Raw genomic sequence first — 27,328 nt, 5'->3', positions numbered from 1 at the left:
ATGGAAACCAAAAAAGAATAAGAATAGCTATACGTCTGTTAGATAAAATAGCTTTCAAGACAAAAACTATAAAAAGGGACAAAAAGGGTCATTAATAATGATAAAGGAGTTGATCAATTCAACAAGAGGATCTAACAATCTAAATATATACGCTTGCAACACTGGAGCATCCAGATAAATAAAGTAAATATTATCAGAGCTAACAAGGGAAATAGATGCCAATACAATAATTACTAGTTGCCGCACCCACGGCATATAGCCGTAGTGAGGCAGTGCTGTCCGCGTTACAGAACGACGGGAAGGTGGTTCGTGCTCCCCGGAGCTTTGCCCCCAGCGCCCCCAGTATGCACAGCATCAGAAATGTTGCCTAGCATACTCAGTTACCCGCTTAAGTTTAAAGATTGTGGCGTCTACTCATGTGTTTGTCATCCTGTACCAGAAGTCTGTTTGTTCTGATAAATTGTCAATATGTACTTTCCTAAGAATGAGCACAATGCACTACTAATCCAGATAAAGCACAGCCTTGTGAGCTGCTAAAGATGTTTTCCCACCAGTGAGCTAAGACGATAAGCCCAAGGACATGAAATACAAATTATCTACATAAGTTACAAAGTCACTGAAACACATCCACCCACCATAAAGTCCTGTTCAGAACATCTTGTTTCACCAACTGTCACACATAATAAAAATCAATAGGAAAAATAATACTTGTCAAGGAATTTACTCTAAATCAAAATTATAATTATCAATAACAATAAGATCAAATAGTAAATGTAGAATTAGTCAAGCATTAACGTAAAGAAGATGTTAAGCTGTTCTAAAAAGATAATAAGAAACTGAGATAGGAGGAAGCGGGCAGAGTTGACTAATAACCACCACCCTCCGGAAGCGGAACTTTAAAACATAACAATGCATGATAAATCACACTTGTAAACGCAAAGATAACCCGCGCACGTAAGCGGAAAGATTGCATTATGTAAGCTCTGTAAAAATGTATAAATACCAACATGTGAACCCAGTAAATTTACAGCTGCATACTTCACCCGTGGTGTGCCAGACTGTCTTTCCTGCGCCGACCTCTCAACTTTCCTCGTTCCTTCTCCCTGCACTCCCTCGGACTGAAGGCCACCGACAGGGCGGTCCGTAGCAACTAGTGACCTCAACGTTCCACTTTTCAGTATTGGACAGATCATCCCGATAGAAAATCAACAAAGAAACATTGGATTTAGCCTGCACTACAGACCACATGGACCTAATATACGTTTACAGAATGTTTTCATCCAACAACTATAGAATAGCATTCTTCTCCTCAGCTCCTGGATCATTCTCAAGCATAAACCATACTGTTAGGCCAAAAAAAAGTGTTAAAAATTCAAATCAGGCTAAGTATTTTCTCTGCCTACAATGGAATAAAATTAGAAATCAATAACAAGAGGAACATGGGAAAATATACAATCATGTGGAAATTAAACAATATGCTCCTGAATGGTCAATGGGTCAATGCAAAAATTAAGAAGGAAATTTAAAAATTTCTCTAAACAAACAAAAATGAAAATACAACATACCAAAACCTATGGGGTGCATTAAAACCAGTAATAAGAATGAAGTTTGTGGCAATAAGTGCCCATATTTAAAAAAAAGAAAGCTTCATATAAAAAACCTAATCTTGCATCTCAAAGACCTAGAAAAATAAGAGCAAATCAAACCCTGAACTAGAAGTCAAGAAATAATAAAGATCAGGCATGCAATAAATGAAATTGAAACAAAAATAAAAAGGATCAATGAAACAAAAGTTGGCTTTTTGAGAAGGTAAATGAAATTGACATACTTTAGTCAGACTAAGAAAAAAAGAGAAAGAAGACCAAATAAGCTGGGCACAGTGGCGGGCACCCAGCTAGGAAGCACTTTAGGAGGCTGGGACAGGTGGATTGCTTGAACTCAGGAGGCAGAGACCAGCCTGAGCAAGAATGAGACCATCTCTATTAAAAATAGAAAAAAAAATTAGCCAGGCACTGTGACAGGTGCCTATAGTCCTAGCTACTTGGGAGCTGAGGCAAGAGGGTCACTTGAGCCCAAGAGTTTGAGGTTGCTGTGAGTTAGGTTGACTCCAGGGTGCTCTACCCAGGGCAACAGAGTGAGATTCTGTCTAAAAAACAAAACCAAAAAAAGAAGAAGACCCAAATAAATAAAATCAGAGTTGCAAAAGGAGACATTACAACTGATAGTGCAGAAATACGAAGGATCATTAGAGACCATGAACCACTATATGGCAATAAATTGGAAAATCTAGAAGGAATGGATTAGTGGGCACAAAAATATAATTAGACAGTTAGGATGAACAGTGTTTGATGATACAACAAAGTGAGTATAATCAACAGTAAGTTAGGATATACTTTAAAATAAAGGAGTGGAATTGGAATATTCTTGAGGCAAAGAAAGGACAAATGCCTGAGGTGATGGATACCCCAATTAGTCTGATTTGATTAATTCACATTGTATGCCTTTATCAAAACATCACATGTACCCTATAAAGATATAGAACTGTTATGGACTCATAATAATTAAAAAGAGAAAGAAAAACAAAATTAAACAAAGAGGTGGGAGATGTGATTTTCCTCTTCCAATGAAAGGAAGCACAACCTATTTCAGAACAAAAGCTGCCCTGCTTCACCCAGGACATCTAAGCCTCTCTGCTTTAGGTATTTTTCCTTTCATAACAAAATAAGTCATACCTGTTTTGGGGGGGTATCCTTTTCCATGAGGAATTCTATAAATTCCAAGGATATAACCATCTTTTGTCACAACATCATACTCTTCATGAGGATAACCCCAGTAAGAAATAATCTGGCTCTAAAAAAAGAGGAAGAGAAAATATATACCTTCATATTGTAATCTCATAATAGTCATACATACACAGTACTTTAAATTACAATCTATTGTTCATCAGCATATATGTTGGGACAGCACGTGGTAGGAACTATAAGGATAATTTGGGGAGAATTTCTAGAAGGTTTGCATACAAAGGCGTTGGTAAGGCAGGGTGGGGCAACCCTGCACCCCGGCTTGCTCAGGACAGTTCCTGGTTATGCCTGTTGGCCTGGTTTTAGTACCCTCATTCACTCTCAAAATGTTTTGACAAAAAATTACACAGTCATCTAATGAGGGAAACCACAGGGGATTGTGCCCTATGACTCACGAGTAAACTGTTACCAACCTTAGACCTGAAAGATGATGGGAGGAAGCCCTTACAAGGATCCTGCGACCGTCAAGCAAAATAGGACACCCTGACGGGGACAGCCGGTCTAAGCTGACCTCACAGTGAAGGAGGGAGGACAATGAAACACTTGGCCTCACTTTCCCCTTTCCTTCTTATCTCCTGCTCAAGATTCCCAGTAGCTGAATTGAACTGAAAACCAAAGTTCAAGGGAGCTTATTGACCTAGTCCTTTCAGCCCCTTGCTCAGGGAGAAAGGTGAAAAGCACAGAGCATGAGTCTACAGTGGTCAACAGTAGGTCCTCACTAACAGATACGAGAAAGCGGGGAACTTGTGTTTACTGGTAATCTTCCACACAGGGGTTTGCATCGCTTGCCTCATTAACAAATGGCCTTTGAGATAGACTTGTACCATTATATAGTTGAGAAAACTAACTTCAGGAAGAATAATTTCTCCAGGATTATACACTAGGGAGAAATAAAGACAAGATTAATACCAAAACTCCAAAGCCTGTGCCTTTTCACAAGGTTATGCTTGTGCCCATGTCAGACAGAGAGACGCCTGTATACATTACGAGGCTACCCACCCAGAGCAGTGGCTGAGAGCCCAGACCCTGCAGACGGACTGATGGCATTGAAGTATCACTCTTCCTCTTAATTAACTCTGTAACTCTGGGCAAGTTACCATGCCTTATTGTACTATCGGAGGTAGTAATAGTATCAGCTCATAAATAAGTTGTGAGGATATGTGATATATCTAGAACAGTGCCTATCATAATATAAATGCTCTATAGATGTTTAATTTGATTAACATTATTAGAAAGATTAAAAGTCAAAAATCACTCATGCCAGAGAGGGAAAGAATGTGTGTGAATATTACAAGGAAAAGGAAATTTGGATTTGAGGACAGGTATTTACGGACTGTGGTAGAGGATTAGGGTACTTACTGAATACTCTGGAGAGAGGAATAAGAAAATACACTAATAAAAAATCTTTGGTATTTTCATGCCTCTCCGGATTCTACTACAAGCTTGGCTGGGAGAGAAGACAGGGGTAACACCTAGTCCACGGGAATGAAGCCCATAGTGGACATTTGTCACCTGCCTTTTTTTTTTTTTTTCCTGCCCAGCACTATTCTATTCCACTTCTGGTATGAATTTCCACATTAGGGTACTTTTTGGTTATAAGCAACAGAAACCAACTCTGACTTACTAAACCAAAAAAAAGTATACTGCTATAGCTCACGAAATCAAGGAAACCTCTCTACTAAAAGCCTCAGGCAGAGCTCAAGGATACTCTATGAAGATCATCAGTATTAACTCATGAAACTTCTCTTCAGAAAGCCACTATTAGATGGTAGCTCAGACCACCCAGAAATAGACTATTGCTGCTCCCATTTGGGTTAGATCTTTCAAATCTTGAATTAGTTGGCCATAACAAAGAACAGGGGAGGAAGCACAGATTTAGTCACTGGAGGAATGGTTGAAAATTAGGCAGGTATGTCAATTGAATATAAAATTATGAAAAATTAATAATTCCTGATCTGATGTTTTTTTTCTGAATGAATGACTTACAATATTCATATTAGCTTCAGGATTTATGGTGCTTCTTTTCTTATCATAACCACATATAGATCCAAGAAGAAGCATCCAAATTGCTGCTGGTAAAAGCTGCCACATTTGGGATCTACCTGGGAAAATAAAGGTTAATATATTTGTCATCAAAGAGAAATTCTACAAGGTGAAATTTGGTGTAATCTTTTTATAACACGACTGTGAGAGAGAGAAGAAATATACTTCTAGGCTGTGCTTTAACAAATAATATATTGAATTATCTAAGACTCATTCTGTGAAAACTCTGAAACGATTATTTTGGTAAGAAAAGAAAATAGGGAAGGAACAAAGAAAATAAAGAAAGGAACCAACAGAGGAAGGAATGAAGGAACAAATGAAGGAAGAGAAAAGAGTTCATAGAGTTTCCAATAGATAATAGACAAAAGAAAAGAATATATAATTTGTAGAAAAAGAAACATCATAGCCAATATACTAATCAAAGCACATTTAATATCTCTAGTTATCAGATAAATCAGTACTTTTTACGGATGGTCAGGGTGAGCATTGTCAAAATCTTTATAGAAGCAAATTTGTTAGCAACAAGCCTTGAAAAATTTAAAAATTATTTATATCCCTTACTCAGTAATTTTATTTTTAGGAATCCATCTAAAAATTACATATGTATATACATACATATATATGTAAGCACCATATGTAAAATATTCCTTATGATATATTTAATTATGTACATTTTCTGAAAATAAGAGATTAGTGAAATAAATTATGAAAGAGAAAGAATAATAGTATTTAGTCATCAAATAGTTGATGATTATTTTCTCATTTAAAGTGCTTTTCATACTTTCTAAATGTTCTCTATATAGGATTACCTTATTATGAGAAGGAAGTTACTACTTGAATAGAAAATTTTTTAAAAATTGTGAATATTAGGGGGGAGAAAGATTATGAGTATTCCCCATTTGTCTTAGAAACCACTTAAGTTTAAAAACAAACACTGGGGCGGCGCCTGTGGCTCAGTGAGCAGGGCGCCGGCCCCATATGCCGAGGGTGGCGGGTTCAAACCCAGCCCCGGCCAAACTGCAACAAAAAAAATAGCCGGGCGTTGTGGCGGGCGCCTGTAGTCCCAGCTGCTCAGGAGGCTGAGGCAAGAGAATCGTGTAAGCCCAAGAGTTAGAGGTTGCTGTGAGCCGTGTGACGCCACGGCACTCTACCTGAGGGCGGTACAGTGAGACTATGTCTCTACAAAAAAAAAAAAAAAAAAAACCAAACACTAAGAAAATAAACACTAAGTTCGCAAAAATAACTCATGGGAGAATTTTGCAGAAGAGCCCCCGTTTACTACTGCCTTTATACAATGTAGATCTTCAACTTTTGTTAGAAAACATCCTCTATCTGCTAATCAGTACCACTTTTTTCCCAATATGTGAGAAATGCTAAGTCTCATCCCTGAGTGAGTGGAAGGACTTTTCACACAATGCCTTCATATTCTGTTTATAGAAAGTTTCATGAATTGCTCCCTTGGCTTTTGTCAAAGTCACTATTTCCATGGGCTATATATGTTAGTTTACATAAATGTAATTAATACTATATGAACTATATATATCAAATATATAAGTTTTTATTAATGTAATATTTTTAAAAAATTAATATAGATTAATATCGGTTGATTTTGGTGGATTACACAGCAGCAATAGTAATGCCATAAACAAATAATAATTATTACTACCCTGACTAAGTATGGAGCACCTATTATACAAAGTTATGTGTCAGATATGTATTACCTCATTTGATTCTCAAAATAATTCCAAGGGACAGAAAGTATTATCCTTGTTTTATTTAAGATAAAAGTGAGATGTACAGAGGTCAAGTAATTTCTCCAGAGTCAAACAGAGTCATGGAAGCAGAATCTGGAACTCAGGTTGGCTGACTCTAGAGGAGATGCTGGGAAGTCTTATGCTTTTCCACTCCCTCCATTCAGACTCAATTTACTAGGGCCCTCTGCCAGCTATGCGCCTAAACACTGTTTTTCTAAGTATGGTACATAGACCACAACATCACAATTACCATAAAAAACAATGAAGACTCCTAGACTTCACCTTGGCCCAACCCCCAAAGAATGAGAATCTATTGGGGGTGGGAAGGGAATAGTTTAGGGATTTGCATTTTAAGCCATCATTACAAGTGGCTCATATGCATTCCAAAGTTTGAAAACAGCTAGACTTAACTCCTTAAAGAGAGAAACTGTTTAATTCTCATTTCTCTCTCCCAGGCCTACCATGGAGGTTGTTATAAATGTTTGTCAGATAAATGAATGGATGAAAGAGTAAATGAACACATTATTTAATCTTAATGACTACTCCAAAGTGACTCATTATTTTGTAGCATATCTTTCTGCACTGGTTTCATTTCATCCTGCCTCATGTTTCCTCTCTGAACGTAAGCTTGGAGAGTGTACTATGTTCTTAATCCAGGACTGTATCTCATGGCACCGTAATAGGGAAATAAAAAAAATAATAATTGGTTGTCTTTTTTATGACAGTTTACATGCTCCAGTTTCTGCTGAGTGATTGGCATTTTGAGGCTTCCGAGCCACAATTACTGGTAGGTGAGACTGAGGCTTCTGCATTGGAGCAGACTCAGCTCTTGTGAAATGGCCAAGCCCGAGAGGCTGTGGGCCCTGGAATGGTGCAGGGAAGAGAGCTACGTAGCCATCACAGTGCTGCTTATTGGAAGAGCTGGAGTCTAGCCCCAAGAGAGGGCACGAGAATGTACTAGTCATGACAGGTTGCCTTTTGCAGTCATGATATAGAGCTCATTAACTGCCTTTGTTTCATTTCCCTGTGTTACGAATCTGGATTTATAAGGGAGACACACCCAGACAAGAGCAGTCTGTCTCTACGTGTTCCACTTCATAAGGAGTGGCAAGTCCAATCCAAACAGGCTGTCTTCAGGAACTTCTCATGGGGATGTGCTCACCTGGTTTTCCTTATTCAACACTCATGCTATTAACTATAATTGTTAAGTTATAAGTCTGACTGATTTGGGGACCTGTCTTAATGATCCTCCAAGAGTTCTTTTATTTCTTTGACCTGTTTCCATGTCAGCTCCCCGATGAATATTGCCTGCCCCTGTGTCCCACATTGACATTACGCTGGATTGCCCTAATGCATTTAAGGATATTGGACCAAGAAAAGAGCAGACATTAATTCCAGGAAATTCTCAGTCTTTAAAGATGAGAATGACTGAATATGGTAGCTCACACCATATATGTTAAACTGTGTGTGTGTGTATTATTATACGGCTTTCTTGGAGAGTCATGGACTATGTGTGTGTGTGTATGTTATACGTATAACTTGCTTGGAGAGTCATAGACTTCATATACACATGAATATATAAATGCTATAAATGTAACTTATTTGGAGAATCTTAACTTAATCAAAATTAAGACTCAAGATAGTCCTGCAATCAAAACTCTGTTTAACTTTGTTTAATCTACTTTTCAGTAGTCTTATTTGTCTTTAGAATTTTAATGTTCGAATAACATCCATTAAGCATACTGTGACTGAAAATTTCCAAAGAATGCAGTGAAGAAATACTGCTCTAAGATTTATTTTCATCTATTCAATATAGATAAAAGGACGGCCAAATATGAAAATAACCAAAAATCAAAAATTGATCTTTCAAAAGTTTCTTCAGGCCAATTCCCTCAATGACTGTGGAGAAAGCTGTTAGAGTTACCTTAATTTGGTTGGAAAAAGATAATATCAGGAATGTCACCACTTGTAACATTCTCTTCTGTTGCTCAAAAACTTCCCTTCTCTCATAGTTGCTTTGATTTTCTCCATAGCTACTGTAGCCAGTGGGAAATACAAGACCTTTAAGAGAATATTGCCTTGATGCATTTTGGTTTCACATTGGGTTTAATTTTACATCGAACGCATGTAGGCAGTTCTCGTAAGTAATGCCTTTGCCACTGACAGATACATTGTTGATGAATTCAGGGATAACAATCTGTCAACAAAAGCCTCAGATAAGTAATATTGTAGAGGCCTTCATTCCGCTTTTCTCCACTGTCCCATAGTAAGAATTGTCAGGCTCATCAAGCAGGCACTTAACCAGCATTCTTAGCTAATCCACACCCTAATTCTTCACTACATTTGGAATGGACATGAGAATTGGCCAGAATATGCAGGTACAAGGATTCTACAGGGAGCTCCACACATGCTTTGGCTTGAAAAACACATAGGGTCAGTTTCTACATATGACTCTTGATGAATCTCATTTTGCTTAATGGCCAAACAAAGCTAATGATGACTCTCTGAATACTTGGTGAAAAATTCTGAGTTAAAATTCTGGCTCTTTCCTTCAGAGGGTATGACGGCCATGAGGATGCAGCCCTCAGATCTTCAACGTGAGAGCAGGACCGGCCGCCAGTCGCAGCTCCTGTGTCTCAAATCCGTCACTATACTCCCGCTGCAGCGGCACATTGTAGGTACTTCCTAAGTCGTGGCCGTCACTGTTAGTATTATTAGTCGTGAGACTCTTGTTAGGCAGTTTAACTTCCTGGAAACTTAGTGTCTTTATCTGTATCCTGGGGATAATAACACCTACTTGTAGGGTTAGTGTAAGATGACAAAAAACTGATGTGATAAATAAGATGATGAATAATGTCAATAAAACATCTAACAATACTTGGTTGTCTATAAATGGTAGCTATTGTTGTAACACATCTTCTGTTGAGTGATTGTTTCAGATGTGTGTGTCTCGCTTCAGCAACTATTCCATAAATAAGCTTCTTAAAGGCAAGATCACATTTTGTACTTTGCCTGCATTTATAACTTTGTTATCTTTTGTGTCTCTAGCCTCAGTCATACCAAATACGGCACAATTCTTTCAATTAATTTGTAAAAATGACAGCATAGTTTGTGCCAGCACCACTTCTCAAATAGCATTATTTAACAGCAACCAAGAATTTCTGTTTTCTAATTTTATTTTATTTTGCTTTTTTAGAGACAGAACTTTGCTCTGTCACCTAGGCTAGAGGATAGTTGTGTGATCATAGGAAATATTCTGTATATGCAGGTTACCTGGAAACCAAATAAAAGACATAAGACAAAGCTGATACGAACATGCACAATAAAATGTAAGCAAAATGTATGACATTCTCATAGCCCAAGGAATATATGACAATTGGGATGAAGATTATATATACAGAGGCCGGGTGTGGTGGCTCACGCCTGTAATCCTAGCACTCTGGGAGCCTGAGGTGGGTAGATTGCTTGAGCTCAGGAGTTCAAGACCACTCTGACCAAGAGTGAGACCGTCTCTACTAAAAATAGAAAAATTAGCCAGATGTTGTGTGGGCACCTGTAGTCCCAGCTACTTGGGAAGCTGAGGCAAGAGAATTGCTCAAGTCCAAGAATTTGAGGTTGCTGTAAGAGCTATGATGCCATGCCACTCTACCCAGGGAGACAGAGTAAGACTCTGTCTCAAAAAAAAAAAAAAAAAAATTCATGTATACAGAAGGTTCAAAAAAAGTATACATATTTTTTAAAAAGAAAAAACTGTATTAAAATACCTTATCTCCAAAACTATGCACAGAGGAAGAGACGTTTATTATCCTCTTCTCTGTCGCAGTGCAGAATTAAGAGAGTTTCTGGGGTTAATGAAAGAACTCCAGAGCAAGAGTAGAGAGAGGGAGGACCGGGAGTGTGGGCTTGTCTTTTTCTATCTTGGACAACACCTGTAGGCTAAAAATACGTGTCCCGTGTTGTTGCCTTATAAGGTTGTTGCAAGATTCCAAAGAGCTAATGTTAAAGACAGCATATCTAAATCATAAATAATTGTAAAATCCAGGGACATAAGGCAGCGTGCATCTTCCTTCTGAAAGACCCAGGAGTAGAAGGTGAATGCATGCCTTCTGCTGTGTTGCTAAATTCATTCAAATGGAATTAAAGACCAAGTCCCACCTTTCCTTTGACATCCCTTGAATGAAAATATGTAGAAAGGAACAGAGAGACATTCCAAAGGAATCTGCTATTCATAAGTAGGTACTTAGCAGAGGCCTTAAGAGCTTGTCCTCCTGTTTACTATTCAAATAAAGTGGATGAAAAATGAGACAAATCCCACTATGTAAGATGTGGGATCTCTCTAGCTATCTCCTGGTCACTCATTCCCTTCATTACCTCTGCGGTTCTGGTGCCCAGGACGCCATTCCCTGGCTATATCCACTGGTCTCCCTCCCCTTTCTCCTTGATCTAACAGCATCATATATTCTGTCCATGGGTCACTCTTTCTTTTCCCCGTACTCATTCTCTAGGGGTTTCTCACTGGTCACATGCTCCCATGCATTCTTTAGGTGAGAAAACAAAATCTGAAAAATCTAAACCTATTCATTCTACCCTGACCAGTCATCTGAGCTCTAATTCCATATTCCTCTGAACCTTCAACATAGCCACTTTGATTTCTTTTTCAAATCTTTAATCTTATGTGACCCCAAGTTAAATCCTCTTTTTCTTTCCCAGCTTCTTTTTTTTTTATTGTTGGGGATTCATTGAGGGTACAATAAGCCGGGTTACACTAATTGCATTTGTTAGGTAAAGTCCCTCTTGCAGTCATATCTTGCCCCCAGAAGGTGTGGCACACACCAAGGCCTCACCCCTCTCCCTCCTTCCCTCTCTCTGCTTTTCCTTCCCCCCCATGACCTTAATTGTCATTAATTGTAACTTCTTTTTTATCTTCTCAATTCTATACTCTTGCCCATAATCTTTAAAAATTGGAGATAGAAATTTTCTTATATTCTCTGATTTCCTCAAACTCTATCACCAATCAATTGTTAAATATTGATGTTCTTCTTGTAAATTTCTGCAAGCTTTTTTTCAAAATTATGCTCAAATTTTCTCTTGTCTGTGTCATTCCTTAAAAAAATGTTTTCAGTTCTTATCACTGCCTTTTCAGTCCAGCATCTCATCCCTAGCACTGTAACATGATACTGGGTTCCTGGCTAGTCTTTCATTGTCTGGTCTTTATGATTCAAATCATTATGTATGTTGCTGACAGTTTAATTTTTATAAAACCATCTCATCATGTTAAATATCTATTTGAGAAACCATGATGAAAAACTTCTACTTTTAACTATTGTGGGGTAACTCATTATAAGACTCGCTCTCTCAATGATAAAATATACAAGTAAATTATTTTCAGGCTTTGGACAACAGGGTACAATATTATAATCCTGAGGTAGGCATATTTGAAAAGGAATCCAGATAGAATGGTAAAAAATATTTGATTATTCTAAAAGACATAAAAGGAGCAATAGAGGAAAGAAATACAGGGAGAAAAAAAGAAGAAAAAAGAAGGAAAAAAGGAAAGGAAGGAGGAAAAGAGAGAAAGAACAAATGAACAGACAAGTGGAAAACAAACAACAAGAGATCAAGATGGCAAACAAATCCAATTATATCAAAGATTATATTAAATGCTAATGCACAAAATACTCTAATTAAAAAGCAAAAATTGACTGACTATATATATAAAAAAGCAAGGCCTTACCATTGGCTTTCAATAAAAGATATACCTTAAATATAAAGAAAATGTAAAAGAAAAAAGAAGTCTATACTGTAAACAGCAAGCATAAGAAAGCTGGCATATTTACATGGGCATATTATAGTAGGCTTTAAAGCAAAGAGCATTATCAGAGATAAAGAGGGATATTTCACAATGTTCATTCATCTGGAAGATAAAAGTCAATTCATCAGGAAGACAAAAACAACCACAAATGTGTAGGCACCTAATAATGGAATTTTAGAATACGCAAAGAAAAAACTGAAGGACTGAAGGGAATTCTGTTCCATAGTTGGAGATTTCAACTTCTCCTTTTTATTAATTGACAGAAGTGGTGGCCAGAAATTGTTAAGAATATAGAAACTCTGAACAACACTATCAACCAAGTTGTTATAACTGACATTTTCAGACTACATCTAAAGAACCTACAAAAATTGAAACAATGTAAAGAGAAATTAGCAAATATATGCAACTACATAATATTAAAAATATTACATATCAAAATTTGGGATATAGCCCAAGTAGTGCTTAGAATAAAATTTAGCTATATTATCTGCTTATACTAGGAAAAAGAAAAGTTTATAATCAATGATCCGAGCTTCTATCTTGATAAGATAGAAAAAGAAAATCAAATTAAGGCCAAAGTAAGTAGGATGAGAGGAGTAAGAAGAACATGAGGAAAAAAATCAACAAAATAACAGAATATTAGAAAAAATAATAAAGTCAAAAGTAGGCCTTTTGAAAAAATTAATAAAAGTGATCAACACTGGCAAAAAGTTAAGAAGAAAATAATTATACTATACTATAAAGTATAACAATATTAGAAATGAAAGAATGAATATCCTTATTGATAATACAACCAACAAAATAATAAAAAGGAATATTTTAAAAACTATGACAAATTTGATAGATTAGATGGATTCCTTAAAAACACAGCTTTAAAAGCCATTTTGAAAAGAAATAAATCAGTAGATTTATGTCTACTTTAAAAGTTGCATTTCTTCATAAATATTTCTATGTACATGAACAAAAATCTCAGGCCCAAATGGTTTCATTGGTGAATATCCTATCAAACATAAAGAAATGGTTATTAGCCGGGCGTTGTGGCGGGCGCCTGTAGTCCCAGCTACTTGGGAGGCTGAGGCAAGAGAATCGCTTAAGCCCAGGAGTTGGAGGTTGCTGTGAGCTGTGTGAGGCCACGGCACTCTACCGAGGGCCATAAAGTGAGACTCTGTCTCTACAAAAAAAAAAAAAAATTAAAAAAAAAAAAAAAAAAAAAAGAAATGGTTATTACACTAACCAACAATTTTACTGAGCTGTAAGGGTGAAGTCGTTCCTGTGTCCCTGAAGCTGTTGGTATACAACCCCCTTTATAAACTATTCTTAATGTTCTGATGGATAAATTGGAGTCAAAGTTATTAAAATAATATGGAAATTATGGAAATAAGCAAATCAAAATGATTCATCTTAAAATTTGAAAAACTTAACACCTCTCCATAGTAAAAAATTCCATCCAAATAGAAGGGAAATCAAACAGAATGGAAATTAATGATCATATATTGAGTCCTTTCACCTTAAGGGGACAAAAGAAAGCATGTCTATCTCATCACTTCTATTCAGCATGATACTGGAAGTGCTGTTAAATAAAGTGAAAAAGAAAAAAGAAAGTAACAAAAAAATGGGAGCGCAGAAGTGAAACTAATGCACAGAAAAGATTAATAAGTTAGCTAAATTCACATAGCCAGTAATTGCTGTACTGAGATTTGTTAGCTAGTTGGTTTGATCCAAGAGTCTACGGATACAATCACCACCGTTTACTGCTTCTAGTGTGTGTTGGTAAAGGGTTTTAGGTATCATTTCATTTCTGTCAATGACTACCGGTATGGACTTTCCAGTAATATAAAACGAGTATAAAGAATTATGGGTTGAAAATCTTATTCAAAAGAAGTTGATCACCTTTTCAGCTTCCTTGTTTTTGGCCTCTGAAGAAAAACAGGATAAAATTCTTCATTCCAAAGAACAAGAAATTACTGATCAATGCAGGGCACCATCTCAGAGGTTCTCTGTCTGACTGTCAGTCTCTCTCTCTCTCTCTCTCAATTCTTCCCTGTGTAGCAGTAAGACTCACATCACCACTGTGACTTTAAAGGGCTTCTAAATAGGACCGTGCTCTCTGAGGAAAATAAACAGAAAAGTAAATGGAAACAGCACAGTTACATCAGCATGGATAAATCCCTACAAAGAGCTGTAATTAGACTGAGCTGGTGCTGTGTATTAATGAGGAAATGGAAAAGAAACTTTGGTTCAGGTGACTCACAGTATGGAGCCTGGAATAATAAAAACACTGGAATAATCACGGTACATTTGCTATAAAGATGTGTGAGGAAGTACCGCATTTATTTATTTACTGACAATACCTAATCTGTTCACTATGTATAGGAAGTTAGGCCATTAACATGTAAATTTGGGTCTACATTATGGTAGGTCCACAATCTGGATTTGCTGAATACATGTGTGAATGGTAATTAGGTAAATGAAGCTTACTTCCTTTGTTACCAAATTGTTGCTGTTGTTGCTGGTTTTAGCTTTTTTAGCTAAAAATATTCCTAAAGATTCTTATCTATATAAAAAAGAGGCAAAAATATGATTTTAACTGATAAGAGTTCAGGGTTGTCATTACACTACATTTGTTATGCTATCAAAAACTGCCTCAAAATTGTATTTTTAAATTAGTTAAATAGAATAAAAAACAAAATAGTAAGAAATAAACAGAACAGAAGATCTGCCAGATTTTCATATTGAAAATTATAAAATATCAAGTAAGCTAAATATATGGAGAGACATGACTTTTACATCAAGACTCCATGTTGTTAAGCTATTATTTCTACTCAATTTAATCAACTGAACTACCGATTGATTAAATTATACTGAAAATCCTAGGGTTTTTTTTTTTTAAACCTGACATACTGCATACAAAATTTATGTAGAACTATAAAGACCTAATATAGTCCAGTTATTTTGTTCTCTGCTACACATTAGAAGAGTAAGAGTTGTTTCGGGCTGCAGACTAAATACACAAACACTAAAAAAAGCAAAAAAAAAAACAAAAAAACTTCATGTACACTTTTTATATCAGACACCATAGATAAGCCAAAAACAGTCCTCACATAATCAGCATACAGCCTGCTGGCTTCAGATTGGACATCCCTGGAAACATTCTTAAAAAAGACTAATGACATTACATGATTTTGAGATTTATTATAACAGCTGCTGTAATTAAAACAATGTGGAATTGGCAAAAAGATTGAAAAAGATTTGTGTAAAGGGTAGCATACAGAAATAAATCAAATTATATTAATCTAATAATTTTTGACATGGGCTTCAGAGTATTTCAAGGAGGAAAGCCTTTTCAACAATTATTTCTGCTGGAACAATTAAATATCAAATTTGAACAAAGTAACTTTTTTAAAACAAGTAACATTTTTTTTTGAAAAATACGTGTCTCAAACAAGATACAAAAATATACTTGAGGCACATTGCAAATCTAAAAGTAAAAGCTAAAGGCTCTTAAAAGAAAACAAAGATTGCTCTTTTTATAAATTTGGTATAGACAACTAACCACAAAGGAATAAAATGATAAAACTATTAAAATAAAAAAATTTTGATCATCAAAAACACTTAAGACAATCAAAAAGCGGGCTGGGTGCAGTGGATCACATCTGTAATCCTAGCATTCTGGGAGGCTGGGGATTGCCTGAGCTCACCAGTTCAAGACCAGCTTGAGGAAGAACAAGTCTTCATGTCTAAAAAATAGCTAGGCGTTGGGGCACCTGCCTATAGTCCCAGGTACCTGGGAATCTGAGGCAAGTGATTTGCTTGAGTCCAGCAGTTTGAGTTGCTATGAGCTATGTCGCCACAGCACTTTACCCAGGGCGACAAAGTGAGACTCTGTCTCAAAAAAAAAAGAAAAAAAAATCTAATGTACAACAACAGGACTATAGTTAATAATATTGTGTTAGGGATTTGACTAAAGCAGTAGATCTCAAGTGCTCTGGCCACACATATCATGTAAGGGTAACTATATAGCTATGGATGTGTTAATTTGCTTAACTATAGTAACCATTTCACTATATATATGTATATCAAAACATTATGCCATTCACTTTAAATATATAAACACTATTTTAAAAATGAAATTCACAAAAACAAAGAAAATATTTGTAATAGATAACTGATAGATAATGCTAAGAAATTTCAAGAACTCCATAAAAAACCAAACAAAAAAACCCTGTTAATTTAAAAAAGGGGCAAAATACTTAGACACTTCACAAAAGAGAATATATAAAGAGCCAATAAACATATGAAAAGGTGGTTAACATTTCTGTTATTAAAAAAATGCATATTTAAATCCTAATGAGATACTATGGCATACCCACTAGATTGGCTGATGTTAAAAAGACCAATCCCACCAACTGCTGGAGAAGATGAGGAGCTACTGGACCCCTCATCAATATCTCTGGTGGGATATAGGTTTATAGTTTACAGGATTACCACGATTATCAAAATCTCTGACAGTCTCTTAAAACCCTGTAAGATAGTAATTCCTGTTTAAGTAGTTGCTCAGAATAAAATATTGGTCCATAAAGGCTTGTTAGTAAGATTAATCACTGAAGCTTTATTCATAACAGCAATTATTGGAAATAATCCAAATGTTTATCAATAGTAGAATGCATGCATTGAGTTACATTTATGCAATGGAACACTGCTACTCATTGACACCATTCAATAGCATAGATGAGCCTCATATACATTACGTGAACAAAAGAAGGCAGACCCAGAGAATGCAACTATACATTCTTCTACAAAAGAAGGCAGACCCAGAGAATGCAACTATACATTGTATAGTTTCTTCACAGAAACTATACAATCCGTTTCTGTGAAGTTAAGAACAGACAAAATGGGAAGCATAGTGTTTGCTCTAGTGTTTGCTTGATTTGGGGGTTGACTATAAAGGTACGAGAACTTTCTAGGGTAGTAATCTACATTGGGATAATTGCCAAGACTCATCAAACTCTATGACTAATACCTGTGCATTTTACCAAGTGTAATTATAACCCTAATTAAAAGGAACCTGGAAACTATGTTGCAGTTTGCCAGCTGCAGTTTACTAGGGCTGCTGATTACCAGCCCTGGCATAAATAAGTGCAACTTATTTGACATATTGCTGTATGTACTAGAAATTTTGAAGAACATTCTTATCTTACATGACAGAAGTTCTCTTCAATACATTTATACTAAGACCGATTCTCAGTTTGGAGATTGGGGATGAATCTTTTTGTAACAAGATTGTTTTTTTCTTATTAGTGGCAATAAATACAAATTAGAAACATTTTTAATTAGAAAAGGATCATATAAGTTAATTTAATCTTAGAGACTAAGCAATGGAATTATTTATAAAGGCTATATTATATAACTGAAAACATATGTATAATTATTATGGCAAATAGGGAGAAAAGTTGTTAGGAGAAAGAATTTTATATACCAGTAGTCTACATGCTACTAGGTATACAATGACTTTCAAGAAATACATAGGCACAGTATAGTTTTGTTTTGTTTTGTTTGAGTCTCAAGCTGTTCCCTGGATAGAATGCCATTGCATCATCATAGCTCACAGCAACCTTCAATTCTTGGGCTCCAGTGATCCTCTTGCCCCAATTTTTCTATTTTTAGTAGAGACTGGGTCTTGCTCTTGCTCAGGTTGGTCTCGAACTCCTGAAATTAAGCAATTCACTTGCCTCGACCTCCCAGAGTGCTATGATTACAGGTGTGAGCCACCGTGCCTGGCCACATAAATAGTTTTTAAAGAATCAAATTCTAGGGGCGGCGCCTGTGGCTCAGTCAGTAAGGCGCCGGCCCCATATACCAAGGGTGGCGGGTTCAAACCCGGCCCCGGCTGAACTGCAAAACCAAAAAATAGCCGGGCATTGTGGTGGGCGCCTGTAGTCCCAGCTACTTGGGAAGCTGAGGCAAGAGAATCGCTTAAGCCCAGGAGTTGGAGGTTGCTGTGAGCTGTGTGACGCCACGGCACTCTACCGAGGGCCATAAAGTGAGACTCTGTCTCTACAAAAAAAAAAAAAAAGAATCAAATTCTAGACCATTGATTCCTATATATACTTTTTTAAAAAAAAGTAAAATGATGTTTATTTGGGAATAAGACAATAAAATGAGAATGTACATGCCATAGTAAATAATTTGCATATTCAAAGATATAAGGAAGATACAGGTTTTAAAAGGAAAAATGAGGATTAATTGTTTTGAGATAATTATCCTCACCTACAAGGATCAATACAGAATGTTACTAGTCCAAATTTAGATAGGCAGAAGTATTTATTGTGTAAGATTGCTATGGCCTTTGTGCAAGGTTATGGTTTTTGTGGTCTGCTGGGATAGTTCTTATTATGCTTTCGGACACATGAGAATCCTTTCTTCGTGGCCTTCTCTGGCTTTATTTGTTAGTTTTTTTCTTTTTCTTTATAAACACAATTGAGTCCATTTTGATTCTGACAACTTTATTTCTGCCCCCCTTTTTTGAGACCCCCGTTTCACTCTGTTGCCCAGGATAGAGTGCCATGGCGTCATAGCCCACAGCAACCTCAAACTCCTTTTGCCTCAAGCTTCCCAAGTAGCTGGGACTACGGGTGTGTGCCACAACCTCCAGCTAATTTTTCTATTTTTTTTTTTTTTTTTAGTAGAGACGGTGTTCTACTCTTGCTCAGGCTGGCTTCCAACTTCTCAGCTCAAGGAATCTACCCACCTTGGCTTCCCAGAGTGCTAGGATTAAAGGCCTGAGCCATCACAGACCTTTTACTTAATTAAAAGCTGTTCCCCCTTTTAATTAAGATCTTTCTCTGACAGCATCACTGATCAATCACCCTGCAGTTAGGTTTTGATTATCCCTTGGTGCCAAGAGATGGGCCTGTTTCAAGTTGCTGGTCTGGTCCGACATTGAAGGGAGTGACTGGTAACTGGGAGTCAGGGTTAAAACTCTGTTAGCCACATTTGAGGAACAAAGGAGGTCTGAAGAAAGTGACTCTCATTCCACCGCTACCTGGAGTCTATTGCTAAGTTCTATTTTGTATGTTCCATAGGTATTTGCTATCATCTCGAAGTGGTAGGCCAGTATTATGTTCTTAGGAGTTATACTCCTGCAGAAATTTAACAAGGAGCAAGTACAAAGTTTAAAAAAGAAAACACAAAGTAAAATTAGGGGGAATGTGGCAGTCCCTCCCAGTTAGCATAATCATTTTGAGGCATGAACCTAGGCTTAAAGGCAATCAACTGAACAACTAAAATGACCATAGGGAAATAATATAGACAGGCTTTTAATCTAATAATAGGTGTGTTATAGCATTTCTTTAGAAACAAATTTTTCTTTTTATATTCATCACATAGGAATCTTAAATTTAAAATTTTGAGGCTTGGAAGCCAAAATAAGGTGGACTTTAGATTTTACCTATAGTTTAAAGGTTCCTGTACCTGTCAGGAAGTGATAATTTTTATTTGCTCACTGTAGGTCTGGGAATTTTTTAAGCCAGGGATTCTATGCACTTTTTTTGTTTTTTTTTTTTTTTTTTTTTTTGAGATTGACTCCATCACCCTGGGTAGAGTTCCAAAGCATCATCATATTTCACAGTAACCTCAAATTCCTGGACTCAAGCAATCCTCTTGCCTCAGCCTTCCCAGTCGCTGGGACTATAGGGCTATGCCACCATACTCAGCTAGCTTTTTTCTGTTTTTAGTAGAGAACAGGTCTCACTTTTACTCAGGCTGATCTCAAACCCTGAGATTCAGGGATCCTCCTGCCTCAGCCTCCCAGAGTGCTAGGATTATAGGCATGAGTCACCAAGGCCAGCCTTATGCACATTCTTAAATATGATATTTCAGTCAAAGCCTTGGTAATACAACTAATCTTTTCAATTGTATCCTGTTATAAAGAAGGAGAAAATTTTTATTGGAATTATGTAAACATTATCATATTGCCATAAGAATAGTTATAATTCTTCCCAAAATATGGAGTGATCAAGCAGGAGGAAAAGCAAATGTTTCCCCCTTTGTTTATAAAAGTGTATTCTAACAAATTGCATAAACCCTAATTAGAGATTTTTCAACCAATGTGCCCTGGCACACTGCTGTGCTATAAGATGATCTTAGGTGTGCCTTGAAAATTTTTAAAGATTATTAACTAAATCATTTTCAAAAAAAAGTTCAAAGCATAGTAAGGGTATATATCAAAATTAAAACTTCTTTAAATCGATTATATGAGTATGCCGTTATTATAATAAATGAACATTTTATTGTTACAATAAATAAACACCGGTTTATTTCTAAAGTGGATGGGATGTAGCCTTGAAAAATAAGGTTTCACGACATATCCATATATGATGAAATTTGACAAGAATTTGCTGATGAATACCAATATATGTAGAAATCATCTGAAATGAATGAAGCCATGTGACTTAGCAATCCCTCATTGTGTCTGAAGTGTAAGGAGATGTAACTGGTCCTGAACATGACCTACAGTTTTGTCTAGATTTGAAATAGTGAACTAGTTGGACACAATTACCTCACAAATCCTCGTTTTGAAAATTTTCCAAGTATGTTTAATTAAAATCTGTATTTCTTTTTTAAAAGTATAAGTTGTTTATTTGTTTATTTTTATTATTTTTGATTTGGCATTTTAATTTTTATTACATAGCGTTCAATTAAAATGAACAAGTTTTTAGTAAAAGACCGAAAGTAAAAGATACAGCCAGTGGATTGAATAATGCTTCCTCCTATACATCGCAACTAAATAAAAAACAGTCATCAATGTAATGAAGATTATTTATCCTTCAGTTTCAAGTAATATCTCACCTCAGAGAAGTAACCATGTTTGCAATTCATTTGGATGAATCTACTGATATTAGTGGTAAACCCTAACTTTTAGCATTCACTAGGTTTGTCAATAAAGAAGAAATCATAGAACAAATTTTGTCATCCGCTCCAAACAACAATAAAGGACCAAGATATTTTTAATTTGATTATAATTACGTTAGTTCTAACAACTTGTCTCGGGATTTCTGCATAAATATTTATACAGATGGAGCCCCATCTGTGTCCAGAAGTGTTAAAGAATTTGTTACACTTGTGCAAAAAGAGAATCGAAAAATTACTTTTATACATTGTTTTCTACACAGAGAAATGCTAGCATCAAAATCATTAGTGCCTTAATTACAGAAGGTCCTAGATGTTACTATTAAAATTATTAATTATATACAAAGCAGGCCATCGCAATCAAGATTTGCAGAATTATGTTCCTCAGTGGATGCTTCTCATACGCAGCTCTTATCGTATGATGGAAGTGAGATGGTTAACCTGAGGAAGAGTTCTATCACGTTTTTATGAATTAAAAGAAGTATTAACCTTTTAAAAAATGCAACGTTCTAAATTAGGCAGTTTACTTTGTGAGGAAGTTTGGGGGTAATAAAGTTGCATTTCTTGCAGATTTATTTCAGTGTTTGAATGCTCTTAACAAAAGTATGCAGGGAAATCATGAAAATATTCTTACATCTATAGATAAAATTAATGCTTTCAGAGAAAAATTATTGCTCTAGAAGGAAAAGATCAAAAGAGAAAATGCAGTAGAAATGTTTGAATTAGTGCAAAGGTGTAAAATGCATAAATATATTATTAAACAAATTTTAACAAACTTCAGATTTATTGTATACAAATTTTGAAAAATATTTTCCTGTACCTACACTTGACAGAATGTCTCTGGATTGGGGAGAAACCCCTTGACACGGATGTACATCAGCAAATTTAAATGTTACCTAAGAGGAAATGTTATCTGAAATAAGAAATGACAGAGGATTGCAATTTCAACAAGAGTGCTTGCTTTGGCAGCACATATACTAAAATTGGAACAATACAGAGAAGATGATCATGGCCACTAAGGCAAGGATGAGATGAAAATTTGTGAAGTGTTCCATATTTTTTTTATTACAGCCCAATTCATAATTGCTGAGTCATGGAGGAAGCCCAAGTGCCCATCAACCCATGAACGGATTAATAAATTGTGGTATATGTAGACCATGGAATATTATGCAGCCATAAAAAAGATGGAGAATTTACCTCTTTTATGTTTACCTGGATGGAGCTGGAACATAGTCTTCTTAGTAAAGTATCTCAAGAATGGAAGAAAAGTATCACTACTATTATGAAACCAATATATAATCACCCACACTTTCATACGAAAGATAAAAGACAACTATAGACCAGAACGAAGCAGGGAAGAGGAGGGAGAGGGAGAGGAGGGGGAGGCCAGATGGAGGGAAGGTAATCTGTGGTATCTCACCTATGGTGCATGCTGCAAGAGTACATGTCAAATCTATTGAGAGTAGAATATAAATGTCTTAACATAACAATTAAGGAAGTGAGGTGAAGGCTACGTTAACCAGTTTGATGTAAACATTCTAAATTGTATATAAAATCAGCACATTGTACCCCATAAATGCATTAATGTATATAGTTATGATTTAATAAAAAATTGTTAAGAGTAAAAAGAAAGAAATAATAGCCCCCCCCGAAAAAATTAAAAAAATAAATATTCAACAACAGATACTACAATCTTTTGGTTATCTCTGAAGGTTGAATTTCCAAATATTACCAAAAAAGTGACCAGAAATACTTCTTCCATTCTCAATATCATATTTGTGTGAAGCAAACTTTTCTGCAATGAATAATATTACAAACAAAAATCAATCACTGGCTACAATCCTTGAAAGAAGAATATGAGTATACTTGTCCAAAATTCGGTCTGGCAAAGAAGATATTCTAAAAAACCTAAAGCTCAGATATCTCATTAAATGTAAAATTATCATAAACAGAAAAGTAAATATATTTTAAATAAGTTTTTAAGAATTTTATTTTTTATCTTTTTATTACAAATAATAATTGTTTTGTTTTCTTTTTTAGGTATGATGATGCATTTTATTTGTGTTAATAAATAATCAAAAAAGGTGTACTCTTTTTCTTACTCTCTTTTTGATCACCATAATTTAAGCATGCCACAAAAGTTTAACTACAGGTTCAAGTGTGCCTCGAAATAAAAAGAGGTTTGAAAAACACTGTTCTAGAGAGTTTAAGAGAAAAAGTTTCCTTAATGTGGAAAATAAAGCATTTGAGTAAACCACTAACAATGTTTCAAAGATAATTTCTATAAACATTATCTTCATCAGTTATTTTAATCTCATGTGATTAATTTTATTTTTTTGCTTGATCTTGCTTAGCATGCTTTTCTAGTAAAAATATGGCCTGAGGGAATTTCTGTCTTCAAGTAGGTTTTCCTTTTCTAATTCTACAAAGGAAAAGCTAATGCTTTCCTTTCCTTGATCTTATTATAATGAATTGGTCCCAGACTATAAAAACAACTGAGACTCCTTAACAAAGGAACAGTCAACATAATTGACATTGGTATTGGGAAAGGAAGTGACTTTATGAAAGTAACAATCCTTTTCCAAGGGTATATACTCTCTGCAAATCAGAGTTTCCTCTTCTTTGCTTTAAAAAGAAATTGAAAAATGATCTACCTGAGTTCTTAACAGATCATAAAAAATACTTCTTGTTGATTCATAACTATGTGATTTATGATACAGAGCTTTAGAAAGAGTTCAAAGAATTGAACAGCATTATTTAAACTTTAAACATGGTTTCTCAGCACTTACGTCTACTCAAAAATGAAAAGAAGGGATAAATTTTGTCTCACCTATTAATAACTATTAATCATTAAGGGATGCCTAAATTAAAAGACAAAGGTCCATTTCATGTCATTAAAGAGATATATTGCTAATAACATTTTACTTTTAAGGCTTGATTATTATCAACTAAATTGTTAATGTTTATTCTTTTGACAATTATATATTCATATAAATTAAAATAACATCATTAAAAAATTAAAAGAAAATACACCTTATTTATGGTCACAGAAAATGAAAACAATGTAATTTTTTGACATGTATTTACTTTTTAGTTGCAGAGAATCTTCTATTGATCAATAAAAGAAATAAAAATATTATAGTAGAGTACATATTTGTATGAATATATAAAATACTTGTAGACAGAATTAGAATGAGAACATGAAGGAGAAAAATAAAAGATATAAAACTTAAGTCCATTAAAAAAGAAAAAAAAATTAATAGATAATATTAGGCATTAAATCATTATTCTATTGGATTTATTGAAAAAAATTATGCAACGATTTTATTTTAAACTATCAATATGTATAATATGCCATAAAGCATATCCTTGGCAACTTTACAAATATGTCAAAAATTTTATATGTCAACTTAAAAATTTGTAAGTATTTATAGAGTTTTGCAAAATTTCTTTGGGTTATGGAAGCAAAGACAATTTTTAAACAACTGTTGTATATATTATTAAAAATTTTTTAACATCTAAAATAAATTTTTAAAAAGCATAGTCTTCAAAAAGACTGGAATAATTAATTCATAATGTTAACAGTTATATTTGGTTACTAGGAATAAAAATATTCCTTCTTTCAGTAACATACTTATTGGTTATATATTTTCCTCAATGACTTTATTATCTTGAATTATCTTATAATAAAAATATAGCTTGTGACATTTAGAAATAATTAGGTGTAAATGTAAACTCAGTGACCTCTGAGGAAAGGCCCTAGATATGTTCTTATGAGGTAAAGTTCACAATTTTTTTTAGTATTTTTATCTTGCAATAACCATTTTAGCTGTTTCCCCAAGTTTTTGTTTATTACAGGATTCTTGTCAGCTATATAAATGACCATGTCTTCCAGAAGACTGTTGTCCATCAATTAGAACATTTTGGTATCTGCCATTTTTTCCTTTTTATCTGACATTTTTATTCTAAAACCTATTGGGTGTTTGCTCAAACTTACAGATTCTGTCTCGTCCTTATTTTAGCATCCTTTACAAAGCTCCAGTATTCTTAATCTCTTACCAAAAACAGTGACTCACATCTTACACAACTATTAGTAGTAAAGTTCATCAGAAACTGGATCTAAATTGCTTTTCTGTTTTCCCCCATCCCCAGAGTGAAAGATGTAATGAATCAGGAAGTACCTAGGTTATTGACTAGTGAATGAAAGGAAATCTTTACACAATAGAATGTCCAAACCTAGAAATTTCAGACTTGAGGATTGAGCACCTTTGAATCAAAGGAAGAATTAGGCAACTTTGACAGGATCTTCAAAGAGACTGAGAGGACAATAGCTCTGTGCTCAATGAATAGAGGCAGCAAAAGAGAAAAGTTTTAGAATGAATGGTGAATAAAATGCTAGGTGAAAAAAGAAAAATGAATGGCAAACTCGAAGAGGCACTATCTTTCACATCACTTCTACAGTATAAAGAACAAAATTTCTATTTTTCAGGCAAAATAGGCTCTGAAAGATTGATGCTTCAAAATTAAAAAAAAAATAAAATAGATAACTAAGGAAGAACTGGAGAGGAAAAAGAATTTCCTTCAATTTCTTTACAAAGTAGAGTCAGGACAGGCCAATGAAGGAATATGAAACCAAGTCATATTTGAGTAAAGTGACACATTTAATTTCATATTTCTATGCACAGATGTAGTTCCACACTCTCATATTTCCAGTCTAAAGTGTTAAGTGTGCCAAAATAATATATATTTGAACTTTCTTTTTTTCTGACTCAGAGAAAGTCTAGTAAGAATTGCTTTCTTCTTTCTAGAAACAGAAAATTAAGAATAAAGGATATTTTATTAAAAAATAGTAACTGTTTGGCTTTGACATATATAGAATTAAAGAACAATTATTTAATCTCTCTATATGTCTAGAGGGAATATTAACTCATCAGGCTGGCTCATCCTCACCTTCCTAGCTTCAAATGAAAGTCTGCAATTAATAGGGTTATAGGAGCCTGCTGCTATTAAATGTCATCTACAGTAATGTGAACCATAGTTTTGCTCCTTACCGGGTAAGGAAGATGAAAAAAGCAGCAGAAAAGAATGGGATGTCCTTCACCAATTACTAATTTCCATAATCAGGGGCATCACTTTTGCCAGTCATTTAGCCACACATTCCCTGCAGATGGCCTCAGTCATACAAAAGAAAACCCATGCTGTTAAGAGAACAAAAAGAGCTTTTTAAACACACTGGACAGTTTTGAAAACATTATCTAAACATTATGTCTCAAACCTCTGTCCCTTGAGGCACCGAACTTAGAGACTGGCTTGGCAGGACCAGGAATACACAACCCAAATACAGATACACAACCCAAAAGAAAGGTCCAGTAAAAAATACATATCGCTGGCCTTTTCAAGTATAGACTTGTGATACTTCTTCTCATTGACTTTCAAAGATAGTGATGTCTGATTTTTGAATGCTACAGCTCTTTGAAGGAAAAAACCTGTTATAACATGCCTAGAAAACTCTCCATTATACTCTTGCTATCTCTTGCTTAACCTGTGAGAATCAAAACACAACATTCCTGCCCAACACTTTAAAGTTCTGTACCTCCACATTTTCCCCTGTCTCTCTGATATACCATAGCCCAGGCTCTGCAAATACATAATCATCATTACCAGATCGAAGTCTGTGGGAATCTGTCTTCAAATCCTGGGAGCTTCAGATGGATTCCCAGCTCCTTTCAGCAGCAGCTATCAGTGTTCTAAACAGCTCAGAAGATGTTGCAATCAGAAATTTCTCAACTGGAGACAGATTAATCATGCTTTCAAACATGACAGATGCTGCCAGGGCAACTTCATTAGGTGAGTTCTTAGCCAGTGATGAAAAAGAGAGTATTAATGGGTCTAAATTCCTGGTCCTGCCAAGCCAGTCTCTAAGTTCGGTGCCTCAAGGGACAGATGGATTAGATGTTTCTAGCCGAATAGACTCTCTACCTAGAAAATAATTTCCACCCAAGGGCGATGAA

General features: G+C 35.3%; 1 protein-coding gene and 1 non-coding gene across 2 annotated transcripts in view; one reads left to right on the top strand and one right to left on the bottom strand.

The window, feature by feature from the left end:
• LIPK (lipase family member K) overlaps positions 1 to 27,060 on the bottom strand; it is a 49,958-nt gene extending 22,898 nt beyond the window's left edge. Inside the window, exons 1-3 of the mRNA XM_053585107.1 lie at positions 26,979 to 27,060; positions 4,788 to 4,903; positions 2,733 to 2,850 (exon numbers count right to left, since the gene is read on the bottom strand). Of these exons, the coding sequence (XP_053441082.1) occupies positions 2,733 to 2,850; positions 4,788 to 4,892 (223 nt within the window). The 5' untranslated portion in view covers positions 4,893 to 4,903; positions 26,979 to 27,060. The remainder of the gene's footprint in view (positions 1 to 2,732; positions 2,851 to 4,787; positions 4,904 to 26,978) is intronic.
• On the top strand, positions 22,271 to 22,378 carry LOC128582766 (U6 spliceosomal RNA). Its single transcript, XR_008379211.1, has one exon. It is a non-coding gene; the product is annotated as a U6 spliceosomal RNA (small nuclear RNA).
• Positions 27,061 to 27,328: the final 268 nt, after the last annotated feature.

The sequence above is a fragment of the Nycticebus coucang genome, chromosome 3 (genome assembly GCF_027406575.1).
Source record: "Nycticebus coucang isolate mNycCou1 chromosome 3, mNycCou1.pri, whole genome shotgun sequence".
In the NCBI taxonomy this organism is placed as follows: Eukaryota; Metazoa; Chordata; class Mammalia; order Primates; family Lorisidae; genus Nycticebus; species Nycticebus coucang.
This window is presented reverse-complemented; position numbering and strand designations above follow the sequence as displayed.